We start from the raw sequence: 22448 nt of genomic DNA on the forward strand, positions 1-22448 counted from the left end.
CTCCTTACGTCTGTAATCGAGTAGGTGAAAGTCCTCCTTGGTCACAGAGTGGTCCAGGTCGCCTGTGGGAGCAGAGATGCACAGACCCTGGCTCTCACTGACGAAGGTGAGTTCCTGGCCTGGCCTGGGTGGGAGAGAGAGCCCCAGCAACCCCCCCCCCCCCCTTACTGGCTCTCTCCCGCACTCCAGGTTTGGTGTTTTCCTGGGGTGACGGTGACTTCGGAAAGCTGGGTCGGGGCGGAAGCGAAGGTTGCAATGTGCCCCAAAACATCGAGAGACTGAACGGACAGGGCGTGTGCCAGATCGAGTGTGGTGCCCAGTTCTCCTTGGCACTCACCAAGTCAGGTGTGGTGTGGACATGGTACGTGGCCCTGGGGTCCAGCATCGAGCCTCTGTGAGTGTCTGGTCTCGGCTAGGCGTGGTGTGAACGTGGTATGTGACCCTGGCACCCAGCATGTGACTATGTGAGTGGGTCTGGCGGGTGTGACTCAGGCGTAGTATGGATGTGGCAAGTAGCCCGGGGCCCAGCGTATGCTTATGTAGTGGGCTCTGGCCCAGTCCCTGCCCTAGAGGTTCTTTACTTCCTCTGGGCCTCTTGGTCCTCTCCTTCCCTGTGGGATTAGTGCCAGTGTTGTAAGAAATGCCCACCTTGGACCAGGTCCTTGGAAAGGATTCTAGAGGAGTCTGTTCTTGTGCTTGGAGCATCCTGGACTCTGCCTCTCTCCAAGTGCTCCTGCTCAACTGGGTCTCACCATGGGCCTTCTGGAATGTGGAAGCCTGGGAGACAGTCCAGGCCGTCATGCTCTGAGCCTCTGTGTGACCCTCTACCTGGAGTGCACACTCTGTCACAGTGGCTGGCAGCACCCAGGGCCTTGGCTAGGCCACCCCATGGTGACATGCTCTGTTGCCTCTCTCTCGCAGGGGGAAGGGGGACTACTTCCGGCTGGGCCATGGCTCGGACGTGCACGTGCGGAAGCCCCAAGTGGTGGAAGGCCTGCGCGGGAAGAAGATCGTGCACGTGGCAGTGGGGGCCCTGCACTGCCTGGCGGTCACGGACGCAGGACAGGTGAGTGGGGGCCACGGACCCGGGAGGGATGGCACCCTAGAGTCTGCCCAGGGGAAAAGGTCGCTGACCGCTGTGTGTAGGGGGTCGGGTGGGCAATGGACTTGCCCTCCAGACCTCACGGAAAGGATGTTCTGGTGTGAGAAGACGCCTGAGTGTTCGCTTCCCGCAGGTCTATGCGTGGGGCGACAATGACCATGGGCAGCAGGGCAACGGCACCACCACGGTGAACAGGAAGCCCACGCTGGTGCAAGGCCTGGAAGGCCAGAAGATTACCCGGGTGGCCTGTGGCTCTTCCCACAGTGTGGCCTGGACCACTGTTGATGTGGCCACGCCCTCCGTCCACGAGCCTGTCCTCTTCCAGACTGCACGAGACCCCTTGGGTGCTTCCTACTTAGGTAATGCAGATTGGGCTTTTATTAATATTATTACTATTTTTTTTTTTTGTGGGGGAGGCTCACACCCTGACTCCTGGCTCTGCACTCAGGAATAATTCCTGGAGGTGCTTGGGTGCTGGGGTGCAGGGGATGGAACCCAGGTCGTGCAAGGCAAATGCCCTTCCCGTTGTGCTGTCCCCAGCCGAGATCAGTATTTGGTCCAGGGGCCTTTGTGCCCCCAGCAGGTGAGAGGTGCCAATTCCGGAACCTGAGGCAGCCGCAGGTGGCCAGGCCTCTAGTGTGCACCCAGGCAGGGACTGCAGGCCTGTGGCTGACGTGAGGCGCGACACTTGCCCTGCAGAGGCTGCATTCCTGCCCACCACAGCCCCGGCTTTGCTCTGCTGCCACAGACCCGCTTCCATTTTGGCGTGAACCACACACAAAGTACTAGAGAAGAAGCCCGCTTTGCACAATCAGTGTTCTCAGCTTGAGATTTCATCTCTGCTTATTGCCTGTGGCTTTTTGGGTCACACCCGGTGATGCACAGGGGTGACTCCCGGTTCTGCACTCCCGAATTACTCCTGGCGTTGCTCGGGGGACCATATGGGATGCTGGGGAGTGAGCCTGAGTCGGCCACATGCAAGGCAAACGCCCTCCCCGCTGTACTTCGCTCCCTGTTCTTGATTTTGAATGTGTTTGTTACTCTCTTCTGCTGCTGCTGACAGCTCACTGGGCTTGCGTGTGCGGTGGCCGTCTGCCTTCCCCAGGGCCTGCACTGCTGCCCCTCTGGCCTCGTCACCTCTGTTTGCTCGCTTCTGCTGAGCAGGAATCCCACAACACGCCCTGAATCCTGGCCCTGGAGTTTTGAGAGTTCGATTCCGTTTCGCTTTTTGTTCTCAGGCCACCTGGTGATGCTGGGGGCCCTGCTGCTGGCTCTGTGCCGTGGGGCTCCTTGTGCTGCTAGGCGGTGCCTGCACTCAGATGCGTGTGCCGGCCTGGAGCCCCATCCAGCGGCCTTATGTTCTCGCCCTGATCTTTCGTCCTAGGTGGTTGGTGTGGATTTTCTCATGCTGTGCCTCATCTTTTTGTCCTTTTTACAGTTGAATTATAAAGGTATTTTTAGGGGGCTGGAGCAATAGCATAGCAGGTAGGGCATTTGCCTTGCACTTGGCCGACCCAGGTTCGATTCCCAGCATTCCACGTGGTCCCCCGAGCACCGCCATGGGTAATTCTTGAGTGCAGAGCCAGGAGTAAACCCTGTACATTGCCGGGTGTGACCCAAAAAAAAAAAAAAAAAAGGTGCTTTTAATTTTGGTAAAATCCAATTTGTTCCCCTCCCACTCTTTTTAATGGCTCGTATGTTCATATATTGTTCGTACCCCCGGTGGGGGTGCACACTCGCTTGTACTCTTGGCTCTGTGCTCAGGGCTCTCTTCTCCGGATCAGCAAACCCTGTATGGTGCCAGGGATGGCACCAGGCTGGCTGTGTGACATGGACGTCCTCTCCTGTGCACTGTGCCCTTGACCCTTCTCCAGCCTTCCTGCGGCAACCCTGTGGCTGATACTTCTGGGGTCTACAGTCGATCTTTTGAGGGCCAGGGCTCGTCACGCCAGGTTCAGCGCTAGGGGAAGCTGGGGGATAGGGGACCCACACACCCCGTGCACAGCCCTGGGAATTGTCCCTACCCCGCGGTACTTTGTTTCGAATTGAATTTTATCTCTCACATGAGCTGCAGATGGAAATTCTTGGAATTCCCTTTTTTTAAGGTTTGGTATTTGATACCCAGCTGTTTCCTTGGGACTTGTTAAAAATGCGTCTTTATTCCTCTGCCTCTCAGTCTCCGTACCTCTGAGCAGAGCTACCCATGGGCTGGGTCGGGAACCACTGGCTCTTTGAGCCCCTTTGAGCTGTTGCAGGTCAGCGGAGCATAATGTCTGCGTGTGTTCAGTGCTCGGGCTCTGCTCAGTGGACTTGTGTGTTTGGACGTGAATGCCACATTGTCTGACCACTGAGCTGTGTGAAAGGACTGGACTTGGGCCCGCTGTTGCCCAGCTCACCAGCGCCATGTGACTTTGGGCAGTGGCCCGTCTGCTTTCGAGGACGGCTGCGTCACAGGGGCTGCGGGGACGCACGGCAGTTCGGGGATCAGACAGCCTCCCATGGTATCACCTGTTCAGCACGTGGGGGAGTTTCTCTCCCAGTGCTCGGATTTCCAGCATCTCTTGGCAGCATTTCGTAGTCTGATTCGCGGGTCCGGCCATTTTTTGTCAGATAAATTCCTCGGTGACTCATACTTGTACGCTTACAAAGGGCCTTTTGAAATCATCTTTCTTTGCCACGTTCCTTGACCTAGAAGCACTCAGGTTGTTCTTTGCTAGTGTTTAGAAAGAGCTTTTTGGTTTTTATTTCAGATATTTCTCAGTTCTAGTAAAAATACCGTCTGCTTGTAGAGACTGTAGGCCAGAGAGCTGTGTCCTGGGGTCCCGTCAGTGGTGACCACCTCTGGCCTCTGTGCTCTGCTCTGTATCCTCCCAGGGCTGGCCTCGCCGCCTTCCTGACACTTGCCTTCTGCGTTCCCCGTTGGCCCTTCTCCGCGTCACTTTACTTTTCATTCTCTGTATTTTGGGCCACACCCAGCGATACTCCAGGTCGTAGCCCTGTTCTGTTCTTTGCAGACCATTGGTGGTGCTGGGGTCTCCCTGGTGGGATCTGGAATGTGGCTGGGCTCAGCCGCTGCATGGCAATGCCTTCCCCCTGTTGTATCTGTCCGGGCCCTGTTCTTTGGTTTTGAACCTGTTTGTGTCTCTGTACTGGAAGCATCTTCCTTGTATGCCACTCCAGCCGGGTTTTGCTTTCTCAGTCTGCCCCGATGGTCTGGGCCATTGCTCTGGAGTGCCGGAAGCACTCCCACACCGTGTGCCCGTTGGTGCATTTGCTCGGAGTCTCCCTGCCTACATTCTTGCCCACTCTCAGTCCCGGCCCTCCGTTGGGCAGCTCATGCTGGTTTGGGGTCTGCCCTGGGCCGTATCAGGGGGCCTTTCCTGTGGTCCAAGTCCCGAAACCCGGGGCACCAGGAGCAGAATCCACGATCTCAGCTCTCGGGGCACCCCCAGAGAGGGAGTCATTATTTAAAGTGGTTTCCCTTTATTTTCTGTGAGCTCTGCCATGAGGTTTTGAATCTTATTTTAGGGTGTGTTTTGCTCCCGGAGCTTCCATCCCTTCTGCCGCCCTTCAGGGAGAGCCCAGGCCTGGTGGAGCTCATAGCCCCCTGACCCGGCCAGCCTCCGTCCTGTTGGTGTCAAGCATTCTGTGTATGTCACATGCTTTGCTGTGTCTTTAGATCGATTTTCTTGACCTGGGGTGTCCCCCTCTCTGCTCACATCGCAAATCTCCATGCCTCTCATTGCTCGGGGGAGACCGGTGTTTCTGTTCGGTGTCTGGACTTGGTCTCAATGGGCCTGGGCCTGCGGTACTGGGCAGCTGCTCTCTGCTCCACCTGGCTGTGTGGAGCTGAGCACACAGGGCCCACAGGAGAGACCAGTACATGACGGCCTTAACTCTCGAGTCCACGTCTGTGTCCCCCCCTTACAGGTGTGCCTTCAGATTCTGACTCTTCTGCTGCCAGTAATAAAGTCAGTGGTGCAAATAACGCGAAGCCCAATCGCCCTTCCCTTGCCAAGATCCTCCTGTCTCTGGATGGGAACCTGGCCAAACAGCAGGCATTGTCGCACATCCTCACAGCGCTGCAGATCCTGTACGCCAGGTAAGCGCCCGCGTGTCCCGGAATGCTGAGCGCTGAGCCCTGGGCGCACGTGCACGGAGCCTGAGTCTCTAGGGTCGTTGGCTGCCCCCGCCTGCAGATAGTCTCTGAGTGAACGGGAGCATCTCCGTGCTGCTGTTAGCCTGTGTGAAGCGGAAGTCAGAGCCACGACAAAGAATCTTTTCAGGGCTCTCTTCTTTGTTCGGGGGCCACACCCAGCATTGCGCAGGGTCATTCCTGATGGGGCTCAGGGAACCGTATGCCAGAGAGAATGCTGGGGAGCGCTTTTGGTCAGCCGCATGTGAGGCCAGTGCCCTTCTTGCTCTGCTATCTCCCCAGTTCCCTTTCTATGAATGTTCATGGACCTTCGGGGCACAGGAGGAAGAGTTACGTGACACTCATTGACCTCTTGTCATCCTTCCTCAAGCCGAGTTTTGGTCACACCTGCTTTCCCACTATTTCCTGCAATTCTTGTTCCTTCTGAGGGTGTGTGTGTGTGTGTGTGTGTGTGTGTGTGTGTGTGTGTGTGAGAGAGAGAGAGAGAGAGAGAGAGAGAGAGAGAGAGACAGAGAGAGAGAGAGATCATGCATGTGCCAGTGGATGTGCTGGGTAGAAGTGAATTTTTTTTTTTTTTTTTTTTTTTACTTTTTGGGTCACACCCGGCGATGTTCAGGGGTTACTCCTGGCTTTGCACTCAGGAATCACTCCTGGCGGTGCTCAGGGGACCATATGGGATGCTGAGAATTGAACCCGAGTTAGCCATATGCAAGGCAAATGCCCCACCCGCTGTGCTGTTTCTCCAGCCCCCAGAAGTGAATACTTAAAAGCATCACACTTCTGTTATTTTGTGAATCAGGACCCATCCAGTGGTTGCAAAGATCTCAGTGTTGCTTCCTGTTTCGGGTACCCTCAGCTCGGGATTTCCATGACCAGACAGAGGGTCTGGGACAGAGGCTTGTTCTGCTCTGGGTTTTATGGGTTTTTGAAAGGGGCTCTTTGGCTACACTCAGAGGTGCTCAGGAGCTCTTCCTGGCTCTGTGCTCCTGGCAGTGCTTGTGGGACTGTGTGCAGCATGATTCTGATTAAGTCGAAGTTGGCTCATGAAGGCAACTCATGCCCTTACTCACTCTAGCGGTTTGATGGTTTTCTAGCAGTCCTTGCTGTGGCTTTTTAGGTAAATAAGGTCAGGAGTAAGGGCTCTGACTTTGAGCTGGTGAAGACATGGTAATAATGTTCCTGTTTCAAAGCTCTTCTGCCCTCATGACAATGAGGAGGCGCTTCTGTAATCCCCTCGTCTCTCCCAAGGTGACAGGACTTACCTGTGACAATGAGGAGGTGTTTCTGTAACCCCTTCATCTCTCCTGAGGTGACGGGACTTACCTGTGACAATGAGGAGGCGCTTCTGTAACCCCCTCGTTCTTTCCTGAGGTGACTGGACTTTCTGTGACAATGAGGAAGCACTTCTGTAACCCCCTTGTCTCTCCTGAGGTGATGGGACTTTCTTGTGACAGCAAGAAGGCACTTCTGTAATCCTCTTGTCTCTCCTGAGGTGACAGGACTTTCCTATGACAATGAGGAGGTGCTTTGTTAGCACCATCCTCCCTCCTGAGGATGACAGGACTTACCTGTGACAATGAGGAGGCGCTTCTGTAACCCCCTCATCTCCTGTGACAATGAGGAGGCACTTCTGTAACCCCCTTGTCTCTCCTGAGGTGACTGGACTTTCTGTGACAATGAGAAAGCACTTCTGTAACCCCTTCGTCTCTCCTGAGGTGATGGGATAACCTTGACAATGAGGAGGCGCTTCTGTAATGGCCTTGTCTCTCCTGAGGTGACAGGGCTTTCCTGTGACAATGAGGAGGCACTTCTGTAATGCCCTTGTCTCTCCTGAGGTGATGGAACTTTCCTGTGACAACAAGAAGGCACTTCTGTAACCCTCTTGTCTCTCCTGAGGTGACAGAATTTTCCTATGACAATGAGGAGGTGCTTTGTTAGCACCATCGTCCCTCCTGAGGATGACAGGACTTACCTGTGACAATGAGGAGATTGCTGAAGTAGGGTTGTGCCCCATCCAGAGAGCTGTCCTGAAGTGGCTGGCAGCTCCCCCAGGCCTGACTTTCTCCTCTAACAGAGACGCAGTGGTCGGGGCCTTGATGCCAGCTGGCATGATGGCCCCGGTGGAGTGTCCCTCCTTCTCCTCATCGGCACCTGCTTCCGATGCCTCTGCCATGGCCAGCCCCGTAAACGGAGAGGAGTGCATGCTCACCATGGACCTCGATGACAGACTGAGTCCAAATCCACGGCAGGACAAGAGAGGAGAGGTGAGATCATGAAGGCCCAGAAGGACGGCCCGCTTGGTCTCGCCAGTGATTCCTGTACGCTGTTCATGGTGTTTTCGTGCCTGCAGTACAAGTGTAGGCTCTGATTTGAAATAAAAGATGAGAGGGAGTTTCGTTAGCAGGTCCACCGACATGCGTTCGACCTTTGGACGTGGTTCCACTGAAATGTGGTCTTCCTCTTACCTAGTTCTTTGTTCTCAGATTCAACCAACCAGGGATGTTGCTTGGTGTGGAGAACTCTGAGGAACTTGAGTCCCAGAGATTTTGGTCTGGGAACAGGGGGCTGTGAATTCCCAGAGATGGCTGTCCATTCTCCTTAGAAGGAGGTCAAAGTTCTGTGGCTGTGGAATGTGACTTGCCAGGGTTTGATCCCCAGTACCGTATGCCCCCCTGAACGTTGCCAGGCATGGCCACACAGCATCAGCAACTGTTGCACATGGGTTGTGTGTGTCATGGGGTGGGCACCCCTAACCCGGTAGTGTCTAGGGCATCAGCTGTGATTCGAATGTAAACCTGCATTCGGTAGTTTCACAGACTGTATCTGCAGTTCTGACGACCAAGTGTGTGGAGCTTGTTTTGGGGGGCAAACCCAACTTGAAGAGAAAGGAGTCACCAACCTTCTTCGTGTGGCCTTGTGAATTGGGAGGAGTCACCCAGTTCCTTGGCTTTTAGGGCTGCCCCCGGCCCCCTGAGTAAATCCGGGCCTTGGGCCTCTGTGGGACGTGTGCCAGGGCGCTGAGCTCTCCCCTCTTCCTGTGTGTTTCTCAACTAGATGATCTCTTCCGAGGACGCGGTGACCCCCTCAGCAGTGACCCCGTCTGCATCCTCGGCGACATCGCGGCCATTCATTCCAGTGACAGATGACCCAGGCGCTGCCAGCATCATCGCAGAGACCATGACCAAGACCAAAGAGGTCACAGGGCTTCTTATCTTATCTCGAGATGGTTTTACACACACTCATGCGCCGTGCATTGCCGTATGCCAGGTGCTCCCACGGGAGCGGACCCAGGCCATATCCATCCCCTTAGTGTCAGTCTTGGCATCCATGTGACCTAGCTGCCCTCTCACACAGAGACCTTGTCAGCATCTGCTCATTATTCCAGCACCCTGTGCGGCTCTGATGCCCCCCATGGCCTTATAGCTCCAATGACCCATGTCCTATATAGCTCCGATGCTCTGTGTCCTGTATAACTGATGCCCCTGTGCCCCTGGCACCCTCTGCATGGCTGCCCAGCCACTCCCTAGCCAGCTCCAGAAGGCTCCTGTGTGGTGGGCACAGTAGTGCACATGCATCCAGGTGGACGTGCTGGCCAGGTTGTGGTCTGAGCAGGCATGCCCTGGTGAGCCAGCAGGGTCCGTGCTGCTGCAGGGTCAGCGTGGTGTTGGGCGCATGTGAGCTGCATGGACTGGAAGCTCAGGAAGCAGGAGACTGACTTCATACATCCTCCGAGACACTCATGGGCAGCTGTTCCATGCTCGTGAGATGCAGGAGACATGACAGAAGGCAATGCTCATGCTGAGTTGCTGTGACATCCCTGAGTTTATCCCGTGGATGGGATTTTCCCCAGGGCCAGCATTCCTAGCACCAGCCTCACGTAGGTCCCAGACACAAACTGGCCCTCAAACACGTGGTCACTTCTCCATAGATCAGTGCGTTCCTGACCTCTCCCTGACTTGATTGATGGAACTGGGCATGTCATCCGCTCCGGGTGGACAGCATTACACGTGTTCTCTTTCTGTATGCTCCACATTCAGCTCCCAGAAAGTCTGGCCCACCCTCCTCCATACAACTGGGCCCTTTATCTGGTTTGCCCAGGCTTGACCCATTTCTTTCTCACAGCCACTGTCCTGTTCGAATGTCTGAAGCTTTGTTCTGTTCATCTGTCTGTATAGTTGCTCTCACTGTGTTACACAGAGTGACCCTGGGCAGTGTCCCTCTGACTGTTCCCATTAAGCTCAGTGTCTTCTGGGACATCCAGTTGCCAGTGACAGGGTTTCAGCCCGTTTTCACAGCAGCGTGGTGTCCATCTTGTATAGACAGCACAGTTTTCTCACAGGGCATCTTTCCTGACAGATGCCTTTGGTGACTGCTCACACAGTTGCTTGTTCTGAAAAACATCCATCTCCGTGGAGACTCCAGGGCCTGCCCATGACCTATCAGGCATCTTTTAGTTTATGATGCTTATCTCTTCTCATCCTCTTCTGCATCATTGTGCTTTGTAGGATGCCGAAAGCCAGAATAAAGCATCGGGGCCAGAACCTCAGTCCTTGGATGAGTTCACCAGCCTGCTGGTCGCTGATGACACCCGGGTGGTCGTGGACCTACTCAAGCTGTCTGTGTGTGGCCGGGCCGGGGACAAGGGCAGGGACGTGCTCTCAGCTGTGCTCTCGGGCATGGGCACTGCCTACCCGCAGGTGAGCCACGGACAGATGGGAGGGTGTTCCTCTGCAGTGGCTAGCATCCCCTCCCCTCGCACGTGGTCCTGTCTCTCTGCAGCCAGCTGATTCCTCAGTACCTTGTCCCCAGGGTCAGTTAGCCGATCCCTCAGCAACCTGACCCCGCTCAGTCAGTCGATCCCTCAGCCTCTGTCCCCACAGTCAGCTGATCCCCCAACCCTGTCCCTACAGTCAGTCGATCCCTCAGCACCCGGGGCCTTTTCTGATGGGTGCCCTGCCTACCAGCCCCAGCGTGCCTTGTATAGACAGCACACCCGGCAGTGCTCAGGGGTTAATCCTGGCTTTACACTCAGGAATCACTCCTGGCAGTGTTCGGGGGACCATACGGGATGCTGGGACTCAAACCCAGGTCGGCTGTGTGCAAGGCAAATGCCCTGCCTGCTGTACTATCGCTCCAGCCCCTCGGTATTTTATATTCTATAGATATTTCTCATTTTTTATATTCAGATCACCAGTTTTGTGTTCTTTCGTGCTTTTGAGGAAATTCATATTTCTTTGATAGTCTTCAGGATTTCATTTTCTTTTATTTGCATATTTGGACTATCTGCAATTTATATCTTTCTCTTTTGCCTTTTGGGCCATACCCAGCAGTGCTCAGGACCCTGTGGTGCTGGGGATTGAGGTGGGCTTGGCCCTATTTGTCATACCCTTGGTTTGTGTACTCGAGGGCCTTTCATTTATAGGCTCCTTTGTGGTCCATGCATGGGCTATAATGTTGATGCTGTAACATCACAGCAGTGGAAGCTCTTTGTGCTCTAAAGTCACCTTTGTTGTTTGCTAGATGTTTCCCAGCAATAAAGGGACCTTTTGCCATGGTGGAGTGTTCCTCCAGTGTGCTGGAGCATTTTGTGCTGAGCCCTCCAGCATGTTAGAATGTTCCATGCTGAGCCCTCCAGCATGCTGCAATGTTCTGTGCTAAGCCCTCCATTCCATGTTCCTTTCTGAGCCCTCCAGCAAGCTGAAATGTTCCATGCTGAGCTCTCCATTCTGGAATGTTCCTTTCTGAGCCCTCCAGCAAGCTGAAATGTTTCGTGTTGAGTCCTCCAGCATTCTGGAACTCAGGCCCAGTACCTGAGAACCGGAACTCTAAATTGATTTTGCTTTAAGCTGGAATCGTCTCAGGTGGCCAGGGCTGACCTGCAACTCTCAAGTCTCGGTCATGCATGAGCACGGCCCCGCAGCTGGGTTGCTGAGTCCTGAGGTCCTCAGACCCCAGCCCCCTCTGCCCCTCACCTGCTGACCCTGCGCCAATGGGCATCTGTTTTTTGACCCGGGGCAGCTGTAGGGTCAGTGGATGGATAGCCCCTGACCTCCCCCTCCCCACCCCAGGCAGCCCGTGCATAGCCCGTGCGCTGACCCTCCCCTGGGTCCTGCTTCCCCCCTCAGGTGGCCGACATGTTGCTGGAGCTGTGTGTCACCGAGCTGGAGGACGTGGCCACCGACTCGCAGAGTGGCCGCCTGTCGTCGCAGCCCGTGGTGGTGGAGAGCAGCCACCCCTACACGGACGACACGTCGTCCAGTGGCACGGTGAAGATCCCAGGTGCGGCCTGGGCCCGCCCAGCACCCCCCTCCTTTCTGGGGTACAGCATGAGACAGGAAAGGAGGGAAAGGGAAGAGCCGCCCGCTCCATCTGCGGGGCTCTGGCCGCTTGTGGACGTGCTGCCTCTGCTGCTCCCCAGGGCTCTCATTGGGGGTTGTGGGGCTGTCATTGGCTGGGCGGGCAGGATGGGCGCTGCCTTCACGGGTGCTGCCCAGCCCCCAGTCAGGTGTGACGTGCAATTTCCGCCTCCTGCGGCTCCATTTCCTTCTGCCTTCAATGGGCCTCTGTTGAGGTTCCAGAACCGACCCGTGGGCTGCCACCGTCGCTGTCTGCTGATCGCGCGTGCCCACTGCGGTTCAGAGGCCCATTGAGGCCACCCCTCCGGCCCGGCCTCAGGAAGCATGAGTGTTGGGGGGAGAGTGTCTGGGCTTCTCCTGTGACGGCAGCAGCTGCTCCGGCCCCAGGCCCTGGGCTGGCACAATGGAGCTATTCTGGAGCTTCTTCCCTGACCTTCTAAAAAGTTTTATATGTTATTCTAACATATCTGATGGTAGGGGCCTCTCGTGGCAGTTAGGGCCTGCAGGCCGCTACCCCGTCCTGGGCCTGGCGATGCCGGGGACCACCGGGGCCAGCAGACACTTCCTCTCGCTGTGCAGTGCATGCAAAACAAGCACAGTCCCCCGCTAGGCTTCCTTTCGGGTGTGAGGGGGCAGTGAGGGGCTTGGTAACTGTGTAACTGTCCTCCAGCAGCACACTGACCCCTGGTCTGGTCCCCAGGGCACTCGGCTGGGGCCTGTCCTCGATCTTTTGGGAGACATTTCTCCTAGATCAGGGTGTTAGTCAGGAGAGTTTCCTCATGTCCTTAACTATATTATTCTGCCACTTTCTGGCTTTTTTTTTTTTTTGCCTTTTTTTGGGGGGTCATACCTGGCGATCCACAGGGATTACTCCTGGCTCTGCACTCAGGAATTTCTTCTGGCGGTGCTCAGGGGACCATATGGGATGCTGGGAATCGAACCCAGGTCAGCCGTGTACAAGGCAAATGCCCTACCCGCTGTGCTATCTCTCCAGCCCCCACTTCATTGTTTTTTCAGAAATTAGTCATTGTATTTTGTCTCCCAGTGTCTGGGATCTTTTTTTCCTCTTTGCATTTCCGTTTTTTCTCGCTTTTAGCCGAGTCATGTCCATGGGTGTGTATTTCTTTTTCTTGTTCAGGTTGATTTGTAGGTCAGTGTCGCCTTTAAGTAGGGGACTTGGGATCGTATTTGCTTCCTTTTCCCCGGTCTCTCAGGAATATATTCCTATGTTTGCTGTTTCGCCATGTGCTTTCGACTCCCTTCTGTTCCACATCCTTGTGCTTTCGTTCCAGAGAACATTCCCTTCTGGCCTTTGTGACCCTCCAGCCCTGGCAGTTCGTTCTTGCCCTTTCATGACTTACCTTGTTTTGGGATCTCGTGTTACTTGGGTCAGTGTCAGCTTCTCTCTTGTTTTCATGTTCGACCCTGGTTGGTTTTCTTTCTTTGGGTCACACCCAGCACTGCTCAGGGCTGACTTCTGGCCTGCACTCAGGGATCTGTCCTGGAGGGGTCCAGGGGATGCTCTGGGCTGCTGGGGATTGAATCCAGGTTGGGTCCATGCAAGGCAGGCACGTGCTGCCTGCTGGACCTTCAGTCTGGCCCGTTGGCTGGTTTTCTTGGCATGTGGACATGCTTGACAGCTGCTCTGACTTTGTCTGCTAAGTCCAGCCTAGGCTGGGCCCAGCCGAGCTCCTAAGGTCCGTCTTAGATGCCGATGCCGCACTACGTCAGGATTCTGACTCCTGAACATTCTGTAGTTGTTGTTGTGTTTTGTTTTGTTTCTTTTACACAGATGGATACTTGTTATTGCCAGGTTTGTGGCTTCCCAGGGGAAATAATCCGAATGCCTGGGAGAAAGTTGGGAAAAGTTCTCACTGTTGTCTCCAGGCAGGTTTCATTGTGTCTCTTCCCGCTGTCAATCCCCTTATCTCCCTGGGGGACTGGAGACCCTCCTCCTGCCCTTGGGGATTGATTCTGAGGGTCTCCCCACCTCCGCTCCAGTTGTTGCTATTTTTATTTATTTCAGCAACTTCCAGGGGATCCTCAGGCTTGAGGTCTCCCCCACCCAACTGTCTCCTTCCTGCCTGGGGGGGCAAGAGGCTCCTCCCTGTGTGCACGCAGGTGTCCGCCTTCCCGCTTCTCTCTTTGTGCCACGTGTCCACTTTTCCACTTCCCTCTTTGTGCCCACGGGCCTCCAGGTGCAGAGGGCCTCCGGGTGGAGTTTGACCGGCAGTGCTCCACGGAGCGGCGCCACGACCCCCTCACGGTCATGGACGGGGTCAACAGGATCGTCTCGGTGCGCTCAGGTGCGAGGACAGAGGGCGGGTCCGTGCCCAGGAGCCCAGCACACAGTGGGGCCCGGGCCTGTTCTCAGGCCCCTCACACCTGCCCCTGCTGCAGCATGTCCTGTTGCCACCCCCACCCGTCACCCCATCTGTCATCTGTCACTTCCATCTGTCACCCCCGCCCGTTACCCCCGTCTGTCACTCCCGCCCCAAAGACCTTCCTGCTGCCTCGCTCAGGGTGTGGGCCTGGTCGGCACCTTGTTCCCGGGGTCCCCCCTGCAGTTCCTCGGTGCTGAGCAGTGTTCGTGCTCACCCCGAGTGCTCTGGTCGACTGTGCCCTCCTGCAGCCCTGGCGTGAACAGCTGTGTCTTGTGGTCATGCCTTGGGCCTCACCCGGGCCTGCGTCTCTCTGCTAGGCCGGGAGTGGTCCGACTGGTCCAGTGAGCTGCGCATCCCAGGCGACGAGCTGAAGTGGAAGTTCATCAGCGACGGGTCTGTGAACGGCTGGGGCTGGCGCTTCACCGTCTACCCCATCATGCCAGCTGCAGGTGAGGCAGGTGCTTCCCCGTCCGTCCCCCTCAAGGAGGAGGGCTGGGCTTCACCATCGACCCCATAATGCTGGCTGCGGGTAAGGGCTGGGCTTCCCAATCTGTCCTCATCATGCTGGTCGCAGTTGAGGGCAGGTGCTTCCTGGTCTGTCCCCATCATGCCGGCCACGAGTAAGGGCTGGCACAATTCCCCATCTGCACCCAGGGCTGGGGGGCTCTGCTGCAGGGAGGCTTGGCTGTGCCCGGTTCGCAGCCCGCTGCTGTGGGAAGGATCCTGTGAGTCAGCTCAGTGTCCCCAGGGCATCGACCCCCTCTTGGTTGGGTTTTTTGGGCGAGTCCCTTGGGCAGCCCGACCTGGATGCTCACAGAGTCCCTCCCCAGGGCCCAGGGACCTGCTTTCCGACCGCTGCGTCCTGTCATGCCCGTCCATGGACTTGGTGACATGCCTGTTGGACTTCCGGCTCAATCTCGCCTCGCACAGAAGCATCGTCCCCCGCCTGGCCGCCTCGCTGGCAGCCTGTGCTCAGCTGAGCGCCCTTGGTAAGGCCCCCCTTTTACATCCGGCCAGCTCCAGGGCCTGGGGACTCGGCCCCCCGCTCATGCTGCTCTGTGTGCCTCCCAGCTGCCAGCCACAGGATGTGGGCCCTGCAGCGGCTGAGGAGGCTGCTGACCACAGAGTTCGGGCAGTCGGTGAATATCAGCCGGCTGCTGGGCGAGGACGGCGCGGACACCAGGGCTCTGGTATGGAGTGGCAGCCCCACGAGCGCCCCCTTAGGTCACTGGAGTCTCTGAGTCGAGGTCGGGGTCCTTGCAGGAAGCACAGCCTCAGCCCGAAATGCCTGACACACTTCAGAGCTGAGGGCCTTAGCTCTGAGCTGCCCTGACCTCGTGGGGCTGGGGGCCCCTGGATTGGCTGTGTTGGGTGTGATTTTATTGTGGATTCTTCTGGGGGGAGAAGGGGAGTACGTGGGCCATCCCCAACAGTGCTCAGGGCTGACTCCTGGCTCTGCACTCAGGATCACTCCTTTCTGGGCTGGGGGGACCCTGTGGGGTGCCAGGGATTGACTTCTGGTCAACCACATGCAAGACAAGTGCCCTCCCCGCTGTACTATCATGCCACCCCCCCATTGGACCATTTTATATGCACTGTGTCCCCACCCCCACCCCCACTCCTTTATTTTTCCCTAGTTGAGACTGTCCGTTCAGTTGTTTTAGAGAATTTCATACCAGGACATTGTCGATGTTCAGTAACTGATGCAGGAGGAGGCGCGAGACTCCCTGTAACCTGGTCTTTCTCAGAGCTTCACAGGCAGTGCCCTGGCTGCGCTGGTGAAAGGCCTTCCAGAGGCGCTGCAGAGACAGTTTGAGTACGAAGACCCTGTGGTGAGGGGCGGCAAGCAGCTGCTACACAGCCCCTTCTTCAAGGTAACGCACACGAGTGCACAGCAAGCAGGGCCAGCTTGGGGCCCCCACTGTGGGCCGCCTTGAGGGCCGGTGCGGGCATTGGGGATGTTGGGGATGAAAAATCCCCCATGATCCTGGACCCTGTACTTTGAATATTACTGTCCCATGAGACTCCCAGGCACTTGTGGGTCCCGTCCAACATTCGGTGCTGCGGAGGGGCCGCGCACGTTGTGGGCGATGTAAAACTCGGTTGGGACAGCCTCCTTCACAGGCTTCGGCACAGCGGCCACGGGCGTTGTGTCTGGAGAAGGAGCTCTGAGGAGGTGCTGTGGTACCTCGGGTGGCTGCGCTTCTGAGCTTCCCGTGTTTGGTTCTCGTGGCTTCAGGTGCTGGTGGCCCTGGCTTGTGACCTGGAGCTAGACACTCTCCCCTGCTGTGCTGAGACTCACAAATGGGCTTGGTTCCGAAGGTATTGCATGGCTTCCCGAGTGGCTGTGGCCTTGGACAAGAGAACACCGCTGCCCCGGCTGTTTCTCGATGAGGTAATTGCACCTTGCTGGGAGTCGCTTCTGAAGTGCAAAATAAGGTTTTCTTGGTTCATCCACGGAGTAAACGCCAATATTGTGAGACACAGAATCATTTCTCAGGGAATACCATGAAGAGAACACTTTTCTTGAGGGGTTGGGGTTGGGGGTATTAAGTGTTTTATTGACCTAATGGGGCAGGGACCTTCATTCAGATGCTCACTACAGCTCAGCTCCTCCCAGCCCCCCATCAGCCTTTCACACAAATGTTAAAGGACAGTTTCATGTAAGTGTGTTAGGGACAGTCTCTACAGGTGTGTGTGGGACAGTCTCATAGGTATGTGAGGAACAGTTTCTCAAGAGTATGTGAGAGACCGTCTCTACAGGTGTGTGGGGGGCAGTCTCTCACAGGTGTGTGAAAGACAGTCTCATACAGTGTGTGAAGGGCAGTCCCATGCAGTGCCTGAGGGACAGTCCCCTACAGCGTCTGAAGGACAGTCTCGTACAGTGTGTGAAAGGCAGTCTCATGAGAGTGTGTATAAAGAGTCTCACATGAGTGTGTGCAGGACAGTCTCACACAGCTCTGTGAAGAGGACAGTCTCTGGAGGGGGAAGCAGGCCTTCCCTGGGGCCTCGCCATGGGCTCTGGCTCTCAGGTTGCTCTCTGCTCCGTCTTCCCTATGGGTAACGGCCCAACCAGCAGAACAGCCGCCTTCTCCCTCACGGTGGCTTCTCTGTGGCAGTAGACTGGACGAGAATACTGGTGAAAGGGCCCTTGGACACTGATTGTAGTAAACCTGAAGGCCTAGTTGTTCTGCCCAGACCTTTTACTGCCTTAGACCTGTTCCAGTCAGGTGGGCTTTTGTTTATGACTCAGAATGTCCCAGCGTTGGCGCAGTCCCGTATTCACAGGTAGGGTTTCCTCCTCCTGTTTTCTCAGGTAGCAGAGTTGCAACGGGCTCACATCAGTGCTCTTGGGTGACTGTGTTCCTACTGCACCGCCCCCAGCAAATGTCAGAGGCCCTCCACCCTGTCCTTGTCATATCACTTCTAGCCCACATCTTCCTTTTCCTATTTAATATTGTTTCATTCCTGAGCCACGAGTACCTGAAAGTCTCCTGCTGTTCAGGTGGCGAAGAAGATCCGTGAGCTGATGGCCGACAGCGAGAGCATGGACGTCCTTCACGAGAGCCACGATGTCTTCAGGAGAGAGCAGGACGAGCAGCTCGTGCAGTGGATGAACAGGTCGCTACCCAACCTCGAAACGTGCTGGTTCCAGGGCCAGCTCCCGGGGCCCTCGTGCCCACGCCGGCTGTTGGCTTCCTGTGTGCTCTAGGCGCCCCGACGACTGGACGCTCTCGGCCGGCGGCAGTGGGACCATCTACGGTTGGGGCCACAACCACCGGGGACAGCTGGGGGGCATTGAAGGCGCCAAGGTGAAGGTGCCTACTCCCTGCGAAGCTCTGGCGACACTCCGACCGGTGCAGTTGATCGGGGGAGAGCAGACACTTTTTGCGGTGACAGCTGACGGGAAGGTAAGGCCCTGGCGGAGAGGCAGCGTGGCACTGGGCACTGAGGAGCCGGTCCTGAGGCGGGTCTTGGGACGAGAGCTCTGGGAGGAGGGGCTTCCACTCAAGCAGCCTTGCGCTCCTCGTGCCCGCTTCCATTTTATACTCCTCATGGCTAACTCAGGCATTCTGCAATGCTTGGCAGGTTGTGGGGCTGGTAGGTGTGTGCTTTGGCTTTGTCTTTTTTTGTCTTTTTGGGTCAAAACCAGTGATGCTCAGAGCTTACTCCTGTTTCTGCACTCAGAAATTACTCCTGGTGGTGCTTGAAGGACCGTATGGGCTGTCGGGGACTGAACCCAGATCGGCCGTGTGCAAGGCAAACACCCTCCCCACTGTACTTTCACTCCAGCCCCAGCGTGTGCTATTTCTGTTTGCTCACTTTTGAGAAATGCTGCTGCCTTGTAGAAATAGTTGATACTTATTTGTTTATTTTGGGCCACACCGGCAGTGCTCAGGGTTTCCCCCTGGCTCTGCACTCAGGATCACGCCCAGCGGGTTGGGAGGACCCTATGGGATGCTGGAGATTGAACGCCGGTTGGCTGCTGTGCCCTCCCCAGTGTGCTGTCTCTCCAGCTCCTGCACATGGGCTCTTATCTGGTGACCTGATTCTGCGTTTCCTTCAAACTTTGTAAATAGGAAATGCTTCCAGACAGGTGGTTTAAGGTTTTTGTCCTTTCTTTAGTGAGCCAGGATCTAGAAATGAATTTTTGTCCCTTCCTGCACTGAATTTTGAAATCTAATATATTTTGTGGGTTTGGGAGTCACACCCAGCAGGGCTCTGGGCTGACTCCTGGTTCTGTGTTCAGGGATCCCTCCTGGCAGGGGCTCAGGGGACTGTGTGGGACCAGGAACCTGGTCAGATGCTCTCTCCCGGCCTCCTGGACCCCTGCTCACAGCCCGTCCCTCCCGTCCAGCTTTCCTGCTTCGGTGTCTGGGTGTTCTGCTGTTACCCTCTGCGGGCACGCCTGCAGGCTTCTCTCGTGCCGGTGTCCTGAGCTCTTTCCTGCTGTGGGGCATTCTCTCTCTCTCTGTGTCCTGGGAAGTTTTTAAACCATTGGCTAACCACTCCCCTCGGAAGGTTTAAGCCTAGAAGCTCCCGGATGGGCTGGAGAAAGAGGGTAATAACTTTTCTGTGGGGCATCTGTGGATTTTGTCAGGCTTTGGTGTAGAAGGTACTTTGCTTTTCTTACTGTCATTCACGACTGGTATTCTAAAGAAAGAGGGAAATGCTTCCAAGAAGGCCTTGTTTTGGTGGGCGAGGGGCTGGCCACTCCCATCAGTGCTCATGAGCGGTTCTGAGCATGCTGGGGTGGGCGGGGACCGTCTTCGGTGCCGGAACTGGGACCAGCGTCTCCTGCTAGTGAGGCAGACACCCAGGAAGTTAGACTTTCCGATGACCCTGAACTTTGGTTTTGGTAAGACATGAGTCCCACCTGAGGCATTCCTGGGATTGCAGATGTCAGATTCCATCTCTCTGGGGCACGGCTGTTGAGCGCACGGATTGGCGTGCTCTGAGCCGCCCCTCCCTTCCCCCCAGCTCTACGCCACGGGCTATGGTGCCGGCGGCCGCCTGGGCATCGGCGGGACAGAGTCGGTGTCCACCCCGACGCTGCTTGAGTCCATCCAGCACGTGTTCATCAAGAAGGTGGCCGTGAACTCGGGCGGGAAGCACTGCCTGGCGCTGTCCTCGGAGGGCGAAGTCTACTCCTGGGGCGAGGCCGAGGACGGGAAGCTGGGGCACGGCAGCCGCAGGTACCAGGAGGACAGTGCCTGGGGGCGGTGGGGGGGCACATGTGGCTGGGGCACAGCATCTGCAGGTGCCGGGTGGGAGGGAGGAGGCAGCCGTAAGACAGACAAGCACTACGGAGAAGGTACAAGTGGCCCACCTCAAGTGGGGTCAGCTTAGGCTTGGCTCACACCCTGGAGGGCTCACTATTGCCTGTTTGCTTCTCACAATTCAGCCTGCGGGTTCAAGTCTCCCAGTCAGTTTTCATAGTGGCTGTCTGAGGGGTCAGAGAGACAGGACAGTGGATAGAGCATTTGCCTTGCACGGGTTCGATCCCGAGCACCCCATATGCTCCCCCGAGCACCGCTAGGAGTCATTCCTGAGTGCAGAGCCAGGAGTCACACCTGAACATCACCAGGTGTGACCCCAAAATGGAGAAAGTAAATAAAGTGACCGGCTGAGTGGGTCTAGCTGGGCAAGCAATGGGGTCAGGATTCAGGGGTCAGCTTCCTTCTCTGTGACCTGAGTCAGGTCTAGGTTTGGACCTCATGGTCTGCCCTGCTCATGTTTGCTGGTCAAAGTTGCGTCCTTGGAAAGACGCTGTTTGGGCATCGAAAAGAAAAGATAGTGTCGGCCAATCTCAGCTCACTGGTCTCCCCAACATGGGGCATGTTCTCAGTTGAGCCCTCAGTCTCCTGCCGGGCTGGGGGCAGTGTGCGGGGGCGGGGGGGCAGGATTTGGGAACCCTCGGAGTGAGATCCAGTGGGCCTTGGCTGCTGTCAGGCAGTGTGACGGCGGGAGCCTGAGTGCCATACCAGGGCTGGGAGCAGGACCAGCTGGTGTCAGCACTTGGGCCGTGCTGCAGCCGGCCAGTGTCTACTCTCTTTGGTGTATCTGTCTTACAGCCCATGTGACCGCCCTCGGGTCATTGAGTCTCTGCGCGGCATCGAGGTGGTGGACGTGGCAGCCGGCGGGGCCCACAGCGCCTGTGTCACTGCGGCTGGGGACCTGTACACGTGGGGCAAAGGCCGCTATGGCCGCCTGGGCCACAGCGACAGTGAGGACCAGCTGAAGCCCAAGCTGGTGAGCCCAGGGCTGGGGGTGGGAGAAGCAGCGCCGAGAAGTGCCTGAAGGACCTGGTCACTGGCTACGATGGTGTCCTGTGTCAGTGCAGGCTCCTCTCTCTGCCAGGACACATGTCTCGGTGGCCCCGGATCCAGGCTGGGGCCCTGGTGACCCCAGTGCTGTGGCGCCTGAGCACTGAGACTTCAGGCCCATACAGCTAGACCAGGCGTGGCCAGCAGTGGCCCCAGGACCCTCCTGAGCACCATTTGGGAGGTTCCATCCCCCCTACAAAGTCCTGTGGACTGTGTGTGGCATGGGTGGCCGGAACTGTGAATTTGGGTCCATTCTGGAGCTCACAGATGCAGTCATTCACACCCTCGGGTGTCCAGGCCCCTTCCAAGTGCCCCCAGGAAGGCCCGCAGCTCTGATAGACCTTTCTCTGCCACTGGCTAGCTCCTGGTACCCTTCTTTCCGCAGGTGGAGGCCCTGCAGGGCCACCGCGTGGTCGACGTGGCCTGTGGTAGTGGTGATGCCCAGACCCTGTGTCTCACGGATGACGACACCGTCTGGTCCTGGGGAGACGGGGACTACGGCAAGCTGGGCAGAGGGGGCAGTGACGGCTGCAAAGTGCCCATGAAGGTACGGACACGGCTGTAGTCTCTGGGTCCCAGGTCTCTGCAGGCGCGCCTAGATGTCCAGTTGCCTCAGGAGTGGGTGGCCATTCTGATCCACACCATGGCTGTGGCTCCCCCGAGTGGCAGAGCTCTGGCCGTGGCCGGTGAGGGAAGTCTGGGCCCCAGGTCCCTCCGTGAACGTCTGGCACACTGGGTCCTCCTCCCTGCAGATCGACTCTCTGACGGGCCTCGGCGTGGTCAAGGTGGAGTGCGGCTCCCAGTTCTCCGTGGCCCTCACCAAGTCCGGCGCTGTCTATACCTGGTATGTGGCCACGCCCCCACGCCTGCCCCACGCAGCCTGTGTCCCTGCGCCTTGACGTGGGGTTCGTGTCCTCCCGGCAGGGGCAAGGGTGACTACCACCGGCTGGGCCATGGCTCCGATGACCATGTCAGGAGGCCGCGGCAGGTACAGGGGCTGCAGGGGAAGAAGGTGGTTGCCATCGCCACGGGCTCGCTGCACTGCGTGTGCTGCTCCGAGGACGGTGAGGCCCGGCGGCTCTGGCGGGGTGGGGGGGGGGGGAGGGCGCCGGATGCTCAGAGCAGAGTCTGGGCCCTGACAACTGCCCCTCGGCCACGTCTGGAGCGAGGACACTGTCCCTCCGTTCAGCGTGTGCGCCCTTGGGCAGGAGGCCCAGCTGCAGGCTGCACCGTGAACCTGGGGTCTGCACCCGTCCATACAGGGGAAGTGTACACGTGGGGTGACAATGACGAGGGGCAGCTGGGGGACGGCACAACCAATGCCATCCAGAGGCCACGGCTGGTGGCTGCCCTCCAGGGGAAGAAGGTCAACCGCGTGGCCTGCGGCTCCGCCCACACCCTCGCCTGGTCCACCAGCAAGCCTGCCAGTGCCGGGAAGCTCCCCACCCAGGTGGGTCGGTCCTGCTGGGCTGAGGGTGGGGGAGCCTGTTCCCCTTTGGGAAGACCCTACAGATCCTTCAGATTTTGGGTTTTCTCCTGCTGGTCCACGCACGTGTCCACGAGCCCAAGTTTGACCCCCGCCCTGTAGCCTTGGGGACCCTGAGCGCGTCCCCAGCCGGGCCT

General features: G+C 57.1%; 1 protein-coding gene across 3 annotated transcripts in view; it reads left to right on the forward strand.

The window, feature by feature from the left end:
- The window catches only part of HERC2 (HECT and RLD domain containing E3 ubiquitin protein ligase 2), a 105363-nt gene that overhangs the window by 77308 nt on the left and 5607 nt on the right, over positions 1-22448 (forward strand). For all 3 annotated transcript variants that reach the window (XM_056124797.1, XM_056124798.1, XM_056124799.1), the window contains exons 62-84: positions 25-106; positions 190-361; positions 922-1066; positions 1236-1461; positions 5033-5204; positions 7333-7522; positions 8313-8453; positions 9764-9955; positions 11384-11537; positions 13813-13920; positions 14316-14447; positions 14829-14987; positions 15070-15188; positions 15747-15872; positions 16238-16393; positions 17504-17619; positions 17711-17909; positions 19480-19694; positions 20574-20751; positions 21211-21372; positions 21578-21669; positions 21750-21889; positions 22088-22275. In XM_056124797.1, coding sequence (XP_055980772.1) covers positions 25-106; positions 190-361; positions 922-1066; positions 1236-1461; positions 5033-5204; positions 7333-7522; positions 8313-8453; positions 9764-9955; positions 11384-11537; positions 13813-13920; positions 14316-14447; positions 14829-14987; positions 15070-15188; positions 15747-15872; positions 16238-16393; positions 17504-17619; positions 17711-17909; positions 19480-19694; positions 20574-20751; positions 21211-21372; positions 21578-21669; positions 21750-21889; positions 22088-22275 — 3564 coding nt within the window. The remainder of the gene's footprint in view (positions 1-24; positions 107-189; positions 362-921; positions 1067-1235; positions 1462-5032; positions 5205-7332; positions 7523-8312; positions 8454-9763; positions 9956-11383; positions 11538-13812; positions 13921-14315; positions 14448-14828; positions 14988-15069; positions 15189-15746; positions 15873-16237; positions 16394-17503; positions 17620-17710; positions 17910-19479; positions 19695-20573; positions 20752-21210; positions 21373-21577; positions 21670-21749; positions 21890-22087; positions 22276-22448) is intronic.

Source organism: Sorex fumeus, unplaced genomic scaffold (assembly GCF_029834395.1).
Source record: "Sorex fumeus unplaced genomic scaffold, SorFum_2.1 ptg000051l, whole genome shotgun sequence".
In the NCBI taxonomy this organism is placed as follows: Eukaryota; Metazoa; Chordata; class Mammalia; order Eulipotyphla; family Soricidae; genus Sorex; species Sorex fumeus.